Source organism: Volvox carteri (assembly GCF_000143455.1).
Source record: "Volvox carteri f. nagariensis unplaced genomic scaffold VOLCAscaffold_76, whole genome shotgun sequence".
Taxonomy (NCBI): domain Eukaryota; kingdom Viridiplantae; phylum Chlorophyta; class Chlorophyceae; order Chlamydomonadales; family Volvocaceae; genus Volvox; species Volvox carteri.
The window spans coordinates 536,158-549,612 of NW_003307619.1; the positions used below are offsets into that span (position 1 = coordinate 536,158).

The 13,455-nt window shown below is 56.5% G+C and overlaps 2 protein-coding genes across 2 annotated transcripts in view; one reads left to right on the plus strand and one right to left on the minus strand.

The window, feature by feature from the left end:
• Nucleotides 1-869: 869 nt before the first annotated feature.
• VOLCADRAFT_98748 (uncharacterized protein) lies at nt 870-9,762 on the minus strand (the record flags this gene model as incomplete). Its single annotated transcript, XM_002957614.1, has 8 exons — nt 870-1,106; nt 1,849-2,229; nt 2,872-2,982; nt 3,034-3,356; nt 3,478-3,544; nt 5,860-5,962; nt 7,517-7,590; nt 9,733-9,762. The coding sequence occupies 8 exons, from the start codon at nt 9,760-9,762 to the stop codon at nt 870-872; spliced, it is 1,326 nt and encodes a 441-aa protein (XP_002957660.1).
• A 561-nt stretch (nt 9,763-10,323) lies between these two features.
• Nucleotides 10,324-13,455, plus strand: part of VOLCADRAFT_98749 (uncharacterized protein) — a gene marked incomplete at both ends in the record, with an annotated part of 5,224 nt that continues 2,092 nt past the window's right edge. Inside the window, 5 exons of the mRNA XM_002957585.1 lie at nt 10,324-10,380; nt 10,612-10,797; nt 11,147-11,386; nt 11,952-12,167; nt 12,868-12,930. Of these exons, the coding sequence (XP_002957631.1) occupies nt 10,324-10,380; nt 10,612-10,797; nt 11,147-11,386; nt 11,952-12,167; nt 12,868-12,930 (762 nt within the window). The remainder of the gene's footprint in view (nt 10,381-10,611; nt 10,798-11,146; nt 11,387-11,951; nt 12,168-12,867; nt 12,931-13,455) is intronic.

Genomic DNA, 13,455 nt, shown 5'->3' on the forward strand with positions numbered 1-13,455 from the left:
AGGACCCTGCTTCGTGCACCCGTATACTGCGAGCTAATGTGGAGTTGTAACGATTTGAATGTCGCACCAGTAGCGGCTGCAGCAGTACCTTCCAGCATACGCGATACCCTCCTCCCCCCCCCCTCCAGGTTCCCATGGCCCCCCCCGTTACCCCCCAGGACGTCTCAGAAGAGTCAAAAGAATGCGGGAATGCTCTCCTGCTCGGCCAAGACTGCGACATGAGGCGCTCAAAACATATTTTGCCATCAACACCTTTCTTAACCCTACGGGCCCCCCTCCCCTCTTCCTTATCAGCCAGTTCTGTCCAGCTTTCTGAAATGCGCCGCCAGTCCGGCGAACCATTCTTCCAGCTTACATTACCGCTTCCTTAACCCACGTCAGCTTTTTTCTCTTCGCCGCCTTTACACCTACCTCTAGAATAGTACGGATGGTTTTCCTGCTCTCTTTCCGTACTTTATTTTAGTCTTGGCGGCTAGGTAGGTAGTTTTCCGCTGTCGTAATGACTACATCATCGCGACTGGACTTCTTCTTCACAACCGCCGCAGCACTCTTTCAGTGGCATCAGCTTCACTCGCTCGTGGTTCGTCTTCCCCCCTCTTCCTCGCCGCACACGGCGAAAAGCTCCCCCTCCTCCCCGCCTTCGCTGGCCTATGCTTAAACACGACCCGCCTACAGTACGGCACGGGCCGCGACTCTAGCCTGCTGGCAAATCCAATCGCGTATGGGATATGATGACCCTTCATCGCCATCGCCATCCCGTCGCAGATCCATATCCATATCAACACTAGAGTCCCGCCACTCTCTTAACTCGCCCGCTATTTATTCCCCTCAGATGTCCGTATCTATGCCTTGGTGAGGACCGCATCACCTCACAGCTTGTGGCGCCTTGGTTTCGGCATATCGGAGGCGTCGCACACCAGCGCCCGAGTCTCCCCCCGGGCCCCGACATCCCGCAGGACGCTGAGAGAGCTCTCGTGGCGGGGCATGATGGCGACACAAGATTGGCGACCCAGGTAGAACGCCACACGGCTGAAGCCCGAGTCCGTGTAGACGGCGCAGTGCGCGCGGGACAGCAGGCCCAGCGATATGAAGGTGGTGGCGTGCAGCTGCGCGTGCACGAGGGGGGCGTGTGGGCCGGCGCCACAGCCGCACGGCCGAAACATTGCGAGCAGTGTTTAAGGCGGGCGGGGTTGGCAGGCCAGGTTTTCGATCAGACGGCGAGGGAGGAGGAGATAGTGAAGCGAAAGGTGAGCTTAGGAAAGGCTGCGGGCAGCTTGCGGCGGTGTGCGACATGCGGTGTTTGCGGCATGATATGGCTTCTCGATGGCGAGGTGAGGAGCGCATGCCAGGCTATTCCAACTTCCGGCAAATGCAGCCATAGGGTCATGCGCTCCTTTTCGAGATGCATGAGGATGAGAGGCTGCGGCTGAGAGCAACGATGTGCAAAGGAAAGGTGCACCACGAGGAAATACAAGTTGTTGTTGATGTTGCAACAAAAGTCCACTGAGGAGGCTGGTTGGGCGAAAACGAAACCCAAACCGAGACGTCTTCGCAATCCGCCGACAATCTGTCGTCCCAGAGCCACACGCCGTCCCCTCGGGCTACCCGTGATCGTTGGTTTCCCCCCCCAAAAAACACCCAGATGTACTGCTGGGGATGCGCCGTACATTACCTCACCCATCTCCCCATCAGCGGCCAAGCACATGCAAACCCAGCTTTGTTTCGTCCCAGCGGCTGTCTTCCCAGCCCAGTGTGCCCAGCCCCACCCCAGGGGGAACCAAACCCACATTCCGACACACACACACACACACACACACACAGACGTACACACCAACCCCTCCACCTCACCTTGACATCGGCCATATTCACCGTGTCCAGGTGTGCTGCCGCGAACGAGGGCACTACCAAGCCAGGCAGCACCCCCTCCCGGATCATGGAGGTAAGGTAGTTGCTGTCAGCGACCACCAGCCGCGCGGGCCACGAGGGGGCGCTGCTCGCCACCCACCCAGCCGCGTCACTCGAACCACTTATGTTCTTCAAACAATCCAAGCTCCGCAAAAAGTAGTTGAGCTTGCTGAAGCGGCTCAGGCCGATAGAGGCCTCGCCCTCGCCGACAAGGCCACCGACGCGCAAGTGGGTCGCACTGTACTGCACCTGCGAGCTGCCGTACAACTTGATCAGCTCTTCATCGATAGCGCCCTTCACAAGGTCCGTGAATTGGAAGAGCGCCTGCATGCATGCACCGTGGCATCAGAGGGGGTGAGGGAGCCGGTGAGTTCCGTTCCGATCGGCGCTCGTTTGCGACTCTGGAAGGAACCCTAGGGTCTTTATGGAGTTGCGTGTTACCTTACTTGCCTTCCCAGCCCTCCCAGCCCTCCACACGCACATGCTTACATGGCTCACATAACAACATAACATACATGCACGTATATGCAAGTGGCTGAATCCCGTTACAGCCCGGAGGTAGCGGAGGTCCCAGGTGCGCGTCTCCCCGGGGTGGTGGCGAGGGCCCCCCCCTACAGGGCGTTCTTTCTCCTGAAGGCTTGTTGGCTCCGGTGTTAGTGGTGGGTGGTGGTGGTACGGCCTTCCGGTGCGCGACGGCCTTCGCCTTAGCGCGGCGCCGGTCGCAATGCCGGAGATTCCCCCCACGAATCCTACGATGACTGTTGCGCTGGCGACCCCCCCCTCCTCCTCCTTGTCAGTCAGTTCCTAAGCTGCTCGCGCATGACTCCCTCCTCCTCCTCGTGACCGGGTGATCGATCACAACGTCGTCATAATGAGCTAATATGTAGCTAATATCCCCCCCTCGCGTCACCCGGCCCCTCTGACCCGCCCCTCTGACCCCCGTCCCGCACACACAGACACACAGACCTGGAACATGCATGCTGCGGCATCGCTCCAAAGCGGCATGTCCGGCGCGCCCGGCCCCACCGCGGCGTCTTCCATGGTATTGTGTTCCAGCTGCCACACCACCGCATCCGGCTGCAATGAGGTCAGTGTACTTTCCGCGGGCGCTGAGTCCAGCCAGCGCACCTGCTGCACGGAGGAGCCCAACGCGGACTGGGGAATGGCTTCTAAAGTCCAGTCAATGGCGGCGGGCTGAAAGAAGTGGGTCAGATCCAAGGGTCGGCGCCAGGAGACGAGGAGGACACGGCGGGTTGCGGCGGCCAGGCGTGCCGACCACAGCACACCGCGTAGCCTGTCGCCCACACCGCCGCATATGCCGCCGTAGCAGGTATGCAAGACATACTTGGCACTGGGTTCAAGGCGGGTGGCCTTATGGAAGGCAATGTAATCCAGGACCCATTGAGGGCATCCTGAGAGGCTGCCTGAACTCATGGCCGTGGGTACGGATGCTGCTAAGAAGGGCAAGAGCAGGAGCAGCAGGAACGGTTGCTGCTGCTGTTTCCGCTGACGCCGCGGCCGCTGGTTTGCCGCGGTCGAGGGTGAAGCAGCGCTGGATAATTGGCATCCCACCTTCAATGCCGAGTGTCCAGCAGAAGGGCATGAAGGAGCATGCGCCGTGATTAGGGCCATGGCGGGTCTTTGGGGTTCACCAAAGGTGAATGTGGATGGGCCTGTGGAGGAGGCAAGTTTTCACCCGCAAGGAAGCGCACGCATAGCGGGTCCTCAATAAAATGGCACGTGGGCAGACACTGGGTTGGTACAGCTCCCTTGACAGTTTCAGATGGGTAGGAAGAATGTATTCATTATAAATGAACGGGATGCGAAGGCGACGACCAAGGTGCCGAACGAGATCCTGAGCCCAAGAACTGAGCATAGGTTTATCTTATCGTATAGGCTTATCTCTCAATTGACTCAGTCACACGTACCCTTGTTTCAGCCTTTTCCCGAAGGTGCCCGTTAAATCTGACTCTCACTTACACACACTGTCTACATGCATAATAAGGTACAGATTTGCATTTGCCTTCATTTTAATCCTGCTACGGCCAAAAGTTCTGTATCCAAGTGTGTTTAAGAATGACCTGCCGGATGGGCCTTTTGATTTCCTTAAGGATGAAGCATTTTCAAGCTCTATTGGCATGGCTTTGGGTTACAATTATTTTCAACTGTAGTGCATTCTGGTCTGGACTAGTGCCGTACTCGTGCATAGAAAAAAGGTTAATCAGGGCGGCGAATTCACTTAATGTCGGGAGCCTGCGTTGGACGTTTGAGCAGAGTATCGGTGAGGACTGGCTAGGCAGCCGGCTCCGCACGCGCTCTTGTGAGTTTGTCAGCGATAATCACAAGCCTGAAGTGAAAATGTGTCGGCTCACGAATTTGATGGGAATGCCGAAACACATGGCATGATAATTCCCGCCAAGTCGTACGTGTCGCACCGGCGTTTCCGTTTGGGGGCTTGGCCTTCGTAGGTTAATAGCCCTGCTGGTCGGCAAAGGGACGAACATGCCTGTAGAAATTGTTGCAACGCCGCTGAGGACGAGTTCCATTTGCTAATGGAATGTACGGCGTACGACAACATCCGTCAGGGTTTCGCTCTGTTGGGTGTCAAACTAGGTGGCCATACCCATCCGTGTATGCTTCTTGTCACGTGCGTTGATAACCCAGCGCGGACTGGGTGAATTAATCCATGACATTTGGATTCGGCGCGGATCATTACTAGGCTGATAGTTTCCTTCCTTTCCCTTGATATTGCTGCAGCTGGTGCTTTCGCTGCTGGTTCCTAAATGCCTTTTTGGGGGGCTGGTCCCCGGCGCGAAGCGGCCAGGGGGCCCCCCGCCCTGTAGGATTGCCCATGTCCGTGTGGCCATGTGGCCGTGTGTGTGTAACGGACCAAACATAATATCTCGCCCGGCTGAAACGGTAATATGCTGCATTCTCTATTGCAAAGTATCTCGCCTGTGGCCAGCAAAAATCGTATGAGCACAAACAAGTTTGGCTGCCTCCATTGACCGGGGTCAAAGTCACATCAACGCCTCTCGGCCTAAATTTCCTCTCAAAAGGTGTCGTGTATCTCATAGTTTAATTCTGAGATGACGGCGTATGATAACTCGAACACCCAGCTTGTGTTACCATTTGCCTGCATTCCGACTTGCCACCAGCAGGCCGACAAATTTGCTTACATTTCCCTATGAAATACGCAAGCTGCTCGTTTGTGCATTCACTTCGGCCAATGCTCGGGGCCTCCGAAGAGTTGCAGTGTGCCGCGCGGCTGTGTGCCGCTCGCGCTTCGGGGATAAACATCACAGACAGCACCGGAAAGTGCTGAGGGCTTTGGGGAAGTGTGTCGAGCTAGGCTTTGAGGGGGGCGCCAAGGGCGCGTGAGCCAATGCCTGAATGGGCGCCGTAGGCAGTGCGTACGGTGCTTTACGGCGCTGTTTTCCGTGTGTGTTATGGCTGCGGCATCAGACCGCAAAGCCAACAGGCTGAAGGCCGGCAAGCTGCGATTGTGTCTGCTGAGCGTTGAGCAGCCGGCCTGGACCGCGGACTTGGCGGCCCTCAGGTAACGGCACCTCAGACTCATACTTCTACACCCAAGCAAGGGGCTGTCGGTGGCAGGTCGCGGACCTCCCGACTAAATGTAACGACCAATGACTCTTAGCCGTGTCTGCTAGGTTCCAGAGACACCGCCTCTTCAACAGGTTATGAGCCCCGGCTTCCTGCCTCCCCCGCTCCGACAGGCATACCTCCCAAGCATCAGCACTGCTGCAACAAGCGCAGCTCCCACCATGTTGACAGTACCCATCAATTGTCACACTTGCCGCCCTAGCTACCGGCCTGTACGGATGCAGAGGGGCCCCGCCCTTTTTCCGGCTTCGAGGAAGCCGACACAGCCCTTGTCTGTCTTTCTCGCTTGGTCTCGCGGTCCATAGGCCTCCTGGCTCGTCTGGGCCTTACGAGCTCTTGCGATAACCTGATTGCTCGGCGCAGAAACTTCGGCTTGCCAATTAATGTCGCTTGTCGTGGATTGTGTGTCGATTGCTGGGTGATCCGGCGGTGTCTGTGAGGCGAGAGCGGTGAGTTTGGACGGTGGGCGGTGCGTTACAAGATATTGTTATCGTCATGGGCGTGCTTGGCTGAAACCCCTGCTGGGCCCTACTGTGCAGGGCAATAGTTCCAGCATGTTGTGCTGCGCGCTGTTGTAAATAGCACAAGATGCGGCGTTATGGCAGGTGTAGCCATCCAAGTTACACCGACTCCAGACCGGCCCGACTACCGGGAGCGGCAGCCATAAACGAACGCAGCGTACATGCAGGAAGTGAACGACACGAACATATAGAATGAATGTTGACCAACGAACGAGCTGCAGGAGTAGCAAACTACTCCGTGTCGAGCCGCAGTTCTCACGAAAGGTCTTTGGTTCAGGGGCTTGTTATTCTCGTCCCCATTGCTTTCACGACTTTCAAAGCTACTTAAACGTCCCCGACGGCCTCCGGTACTGCATGCTGACCGTAATTTCAGAATCCAACTCTCGTTTGTCTGTTACTCCTGCGATTTCCAAATCATCTCTGCAATTTATTTGGCGATCACAAACGTGAGTTGTTTGAGCCTGACCGCTGAGGATTTTGCCCCGGTATAGGGGCGAGCCAACATAACACTGTGGGACCATGAACCCCAGCAATGATAAGGGGGCCGGCGGTGTAAGGGCAACATGGATAGGGGACTATCCATGTTGCCATTCTCTGGCATATGGTCGGACGTCACGCAAACCCAACCTCAGGCACCCACACCAGGCACGTTCAGGCAACATCAGGCAGGCACCGATGCAAGTTTTCATGGGTGAGAAGGGTGAGGGTGCCCCGAACCATCTGGGAAGGCAGGTCTGCCAGGCTAGTGGCCATGGGTGAAGCTATGCCCTCCAACTTAACACTACCATATGGAAGGCATAAGCCACACTGCCACAGGTGTCAAACACGTCGGGGTCAGGCAAGAAGGTTCATTCACCGGGCTGTTCTGATCCGATATTTGTCAACCACAGATGCCTCCTCCCCGCCGCGAGCTGGAGAGGGAAGCCGTGCTAGCCCCGCACAGCGCTGACCAAGTACGCGGCTGGGCCTGGTGGACACTAATAGGAGCCGCACGACGGTAGGTATTGCAGTGTTGAGCACTTGCAGGCGGTGCAGGGTGTAGTGAGCCGAGCTTGCATGTTGGCAGGAGGGACGTGTGCCACACAGCCAGAGGACTGATGGTGCGCGGTGAAGCAGTGTGTGAGTGTTCAGAACACCAAGCAGCCCATCAGGTGGGACCGGATGGGCCATGGCCGAGGTAAAGCGGGATCCAGTGCTGTCTGTGTGTCCTAGAGGTCCAGTCCAGGCACACACTCGGCCTCATTTCACCCGCCGTCTCGGCTTTCAACCACGGACACAGGAGCAGGATAAACGTACAAAAGCATGTCTGCGTCTGAAACCTGTTATATATCATTTGGCATTATGGACATCCTTGGGTTTCCGAGTAAATCTCGGATTGCACCTGTGCCGGAGTGGTCTAACGGGTGGGTCTCAAGCTTTGAAAATGAGCTTTCCCACAGCGAAAGCTGCGTGAGTTCGAACCTCACCGGGTGTAGAGGTCAAGCTCCTTTTGGAGTGGCTGAAGATCACAGAGTGCTCCATCGGCTAGGTCAGTCTGATGCTGACGCGGCAGTCAGCATCATGAGCATCAATGTCATGTGCGAGCACTTCTATGAAGAGTCCAAAAAGGGTTTCACTGAGGGTTACCCTTGCTTCACGCCACGCCCCACAGTGAATTCAGGTCCCAACCTATTCCCCAACTTGACCCAAACCTTCACGTCAGCATAACTATAGCCTTCAGAGAATCAAGGATGCCCCCGTGTAGCCCATGCGACTCGAGGAAGCCCCAAAGTGTCTCATGGTCAACGGAGTCGAAAGCCTTAAGTCAATTTGCATGACAATAAGCGGCATGGCTTCGGCCACTGGGTGCTTCGAAATGAGACGCCCTAATATAAACAAGTGAAGCTATCGCAGCAGGACGCGCCCCCTTTCTTGAATACGGGTGCTAGCAGTAAAACCCGCTGGGGTACTCAGCTCCGTACATCCGGTTGTATAGCACCGTCAAGGAAGGTGCCAACACAAACACGGGCTGCTGCCCTTCACTCTCCCTGATAGCGTACTTAAAATACTCGGCCGGGGTTCCCTCCAGGCCCGCGGACTAATTGTTGCAAATAGCCTTGAGACTGCTAACAATTTCGGCCTTCGTAAAATCCTTGTTAAGCCAAGCCGCCAATCCCCGTCGGTGCGTCACCCGGTCCTCATCCTGCCATTTAAATTGGTTAGCCTCGCTGGCCCAGCAGCCATCTTCGACACGATTCACAGCGGGCCTAAACGAACCACGGTGCAGGATGCGGGTAACAAGGACATTACCCGCATCCTAGCGCCTGCAGCTGTGTACCCGTCGCCCGCGCCATTAAGCACCTTGGAAAAATGCTCGGTAAAAACATTCATATCTGAGATCCCGCAAGGAGGCGGTTTTCCCCCACGCAGCCTTGTCCACAGGCCGCGTGGATTGGACGGGGGGTCCGTAATCCCCCTTCGCACATCTTCCAATTCGGTCTCCTGAATAGCGGCCTTCCTAGTAGCCTTCTTAAAGACACGGTGCTTGGCCTTCCAGGTAGGGCTATGTATGCCCGAGGTAAAGCGGGATCCAGTGCTGTCTGTGTGTCCTAGAGATCTAGTCCAGGCACACGGTCCCATTTCACCCGTCGTCTCGGCTTTCGACCACGGACACAGGAGCAGGATGAACGTACAAAAGCATGTCTGGATGGGATCTGGTTTGTGTCAATTGGGGCCGGAGACATCCTCGGCGTTCCGAGCAGATCTCGGATTGCACCTGTGCCGGAGTGGTCTAATGGGTGGGTCTCAAGCTTTGAGGATGGATTTTCCTATAGCGAAAGCTGCGTGAGTCCGAATCTCACCGGGTGTAGAGACTAAGTGAGGAGTGAGTGGCTAATAACATTGCCCGAATGGCCGAAAAGTTAATGCATTGCTGGACAGGGCCAGAAGGGACACCCACTCTTACTCATGGCGGGAAACGAGTCGTGTGGCGGACTCAAATGTGTGCGGACGTGTACGACAGCGGGGAACGGAAAGCCGCAGACAGGTTGTGCACGCCCATGCCAAGCACTGCCCATCCGCGCTGACCTAGGTTGTTACTCTATTGGACATACATACGGGTTATATAGACGGCTCCAAACGCAGCGAATTTGCTTAGGCGCGCACATTCAAAGCCCACAGAAGTACAGCAAATCTTTTAAGGACAGCCTAGAACCCCTAGGGAGCGTGTATCTATTGAAGGCACTCATGGCCTGTTGTGGTTTAGCTGTGTGGTTTAGCAGTGCTAAATTTTTTGCTGGAATTATCACCATTGTGGCCGTCCTGCACGAGTACGGCATTAGCCGTACTGCTTACCGGTGCATCAGACAAGACCTCGAAAGGTTATCAAGCCGGATGAGGTTGAGCATGGGTGCATTGCTGCAGGGGCATATTTGGTACTATAAATATCGATGTACGGATAGTTGCGCCTCATTATGGCAAAGACACGGGGCCACATCATCCACCCCCTGCCGGCGATGCAGAAAAATGCAGCGCCTTAGGCATAGCCCCTACTAGCTTAGCAGATCGTGGCCGTGGGCGCGGTGGCGCGTTCCAGCTGCATTCCTTACTAGCGATCCTCAGGTAAGATATCGCGTGGCAGTTACCAAGTTGGGGTAATATTGAGACGGCCCAAGGGGAAATCTGGAGACATTCCTCTACTTACCGGAAGATAGGACACCTTAATTTGCGACATGATAATCCTGCGAAAACGGCGAGGTGCCGAGACTGCTCTGCTTAGGTCAACTCAAATTCTGTTACAAATGTGTCGTTGATGGTTACTTCACGGATTAGGGCGAGCACTATCGAACGCCGTAGGTGAATCCATTCGATAAGATTTTCATAGCATAATGTTATCCTGAACTCCTGATTTGCTTCATGTTGCTGGTGGATATGTTTCAAGCTAGACAGCTTGGATGGTTACGCAAAACGCTCTCAGCCTGCGATACATGGTTCTCTCGAGCACGAACCTACATCCATACAATTTATGGGAGAAATTAAATTGATGTCTGGTCCGCATTTGTTTGCTACACGAATCTAAGACCGTCGTAACGAACACATACATTGAAGCTATGATAATGGAAACTCAACAGCAAAGCACAAATACCTTCACCGAGTTCCACTTAATCACGTAACACATTAACACGGATGTATAAATTCTCGTGCCACGCCTCTGTATAGATTGTCACAACTGTCCATATCTTCACATACCCTTCGTAAGCTATCATTATTAAACGTAGAATTACAGCTGCAAGGCATGTCATTCGGCGGACAGAAGCGGGGCCCGGTCGGGTTAGCTGCGGAGGCGTTGAAGGTGGGCGGCATACAGCAGCGATGGGATATCCCTGAAGAGATATCCATTCGGTGTTATCATTATTACACCATTTTGCGTCGTGTTCATCGGATGCATTTACGCTTGCACGCGGCTTTTCCCATTCAGTATCTAAGGGTTCTGAGCTTGCATACGAATAGTTCCTCATTTCCCAAAGATTGGCACACGACAAAATTGAACTCAAACTCACAATCCTGCTGCGATGTCTTTCAGGAGGCATTGGTGGCAAAGCTGCAGCCTGGGTTAAAGGACAGCCCAATCAATGACGGCATCTATCAAGCGATCAAGCTGGTTGAAGCATTCCTTCTTTCCTACAAGGAGAGCGAGGCCGACCTGGAAGCGCTCAAGTCGCAAATTAAGCGCCTCATGCTGAGCCAGGCACGCAAGCTGTGGGAGCACGTGTGATGAGGATGGAGTTATGGCGAAAAGAAGGGGACAAACCTATGGTCGTTCAATATGGTGAAGGGAGCCTAACGCAGCCCACTCCACTCAGGGGACACAGCCCTCCGTTGTCTCTGGAGGTGGAGCATTGGTCCCCTGGCCTCTCTCTTCCCCCCCAACACACACACACACACACATGCACACCGTTGTCATGTGCGCCTGTATGTAATGCGTTTACGAGGACGTAAATATGCCTTGGACTTTCAGTCCTTGTGAGGGGTTGTTGTCAGTCCCTGTCCCGGGGACATGTATGGTCGGCTCCTCATTCACCCTCCCCCCTCCCCTCGCCCCGCACTGCCGCCTTCAGATCGCTAAGAACGCTCCAGCCAAGGCGCAAGAAGGAGGCTCAGGTCCCCCCTCGGCCTCCGGGCTCCCCTCGGACCGCCGCTCTAAGTCCGCCTGTGTGGGCGGGCGGCCTCCGCCCCCGCAGCAGCCCCACCAGCCGCAGCCGGGTGCCCCCGGGGGCGCTAGGAAGGACCTCCAGGAGGCGGCGTCCACTTCCACCGCACACACGGGGGTGCCGCTGTACTCGCGGAACAGCTCGCGGGTGGGTGGGTGGGTGGGTGGGTGGGGGCCACATTCGCTGGTGTGGGGCTGGGGTCCCTGACCTGGCTCACACTGCCTCACACTCGCCCCGCTGGGGCTCTCCAACGACGTGAGGTTGGTGTGAAAGGAAAGGCGCACCGGAGGGCGATTCGGTGCCGTAGGAAGAGGAGGAGGGGGAGGAGGAGATCATCATTATGGACTTCCGGACTTTTGGAGCTCTGGGTGGGGGTGGGGGGCCCTGTGCGTGTGCGTGTGCGTGTGCGTGTGTGCGTGTGTATTTCGGATGTGTCGTTACTCCCCAAGCCCTTCATCAACTTCAGCCCTTAACCCCCCAACACACACACATGCGTGTATCCATATATATATACGTATATAAGTATTTATAAATATAAATCCGAAGAAGATAAAGAATGTAAACATCAACCCGTTCTGCCACACAGCCGATTACTAACCCGCGACTCCTTTCCCCCTCCCTCCGCGGTCTAATCCTGCGCGGAGTATCCGCCTACCTCGGGTATCTGCTTCATTCAACAGTGGTTCGTCTTACCCCTCCCCCCCCCGTCCAGAGCACCGGCAGCTCCTCCCTAGACTGGACTCTCCCGCAGCGCACCCTGAACCGCAAGGCCTACGTTCGCAACGGGGACTTTGGCCGGATGACGCTGGTACAGGACGAGCTGGCTCGCAAGGCTGAGGCGGCTCAGCAGCTGGAAGAGGCGGAGAGGAAGAAGGCCACGCTGGCAATGGTGCAGGAGCAAATGGAGATTGTGGCAAAGAAGAAGGAGGTGAGGGAGGTGGGGGAGGGAAAGACGGGGGAGGGAAAGGTGGAGGAGGGAGAGGAGGGGGAGGGAAAAGACGAACCACAAACGAGTGAAGCTGCTGCAAAGGAAAAAGTGTACAAGAAGCAAAACTGACCAGTAGGAGGGGGAGGGGAGGGGAGGGAGGTGGGGGAGGGAGAGGCGAGGGAGATGGGGGGGGAGATGGGGGAGGAAGAGGCGAGGGAGGTGGGGGAGGGAGGTGGGGAAAGGAGAGGTGAGTGAGGTGGGGGAGGGAGAGGGGAGGGAGGGTGTGAGGGGAGGGGAAGCAGCACCACCCACTACATGAATTAGGGTCTGGGGGGAGGTAGGGCGAATTTAGGCTTGGGGGGACATAGGCTGAGAGCAGCTTGTGTGGCTTGTGGTGTGCGAGTTGAGCCGCTGCCCCGCCCCGGCCATGCGGCCGCGACCGGCTGTGCCCGTGAGCGGCCCGTGAGCGGCCATGCGGCCGCCTGTGCCCGTGAGAGGCCCGTGAGGCGCCATGGCTGCTTGGAGAGGTAGGGGCCCCCCGCGGCTTCGGTCTCATTACGTGGCCTTAGGGTTGCCTTGAGCAGCCCCCTACAGACCCAATGACCCTGATGGCCCTGACTGCATGTGGGTGTGCCGCCTGCCGCTTTAGGCCTAAGTGCAGAAGTAACGCGACCCCCGCACACCTCGCCGCCCACCGCAGGAGGAGCGTGAGGCCCGGAGACGAGCCCAGTTGGAGATGGATGAGATGGTCCGCCAGCACCAGGTGACTGGGGGGGTTGTTGAGGGGGAGGGAGCCATACACATGAAGTACAGGGGTGTGGCGGGGTGAAGGGGTGGAGCACACCGGGGCCCCCGGGGGGAAACGCAACGTGGTGGCGCACCACCAGACAATTGGGCTGGTGGCAGTTGGGCTGGTGGCAGTTGGGCTGGTGGCAGTTGGGCTGGTGGCAGTTGGGCTGGTGGCAGTTGGGCTGGTGGCAGTTGGGCTGGTGGCAGTTGGGCTGGTGGCAGTTGGGCTGGTGGCAGTTGGGCTGGTGGCACTCGGGCTGGTGGCAGTTGGGCTGGTGGCAGTTGGGCTGGTGGCAGTTGGGCTGGTGGCAGTTGGGCTGGTGGCACTCGGGCTGGTGGCAGTTGGGCTGGTGGCAGTGAGCGGCGGGTTATACTGCCACAGGGTTTAGGTCACCCGATTGAAAAGTGTCTGCATCACCACCACCAAAACCAAAACCATCACCACCTCCCACCCTCCTCCCTTTTCAACAGCTACCAAGTATTGCACATCCCCCTACTC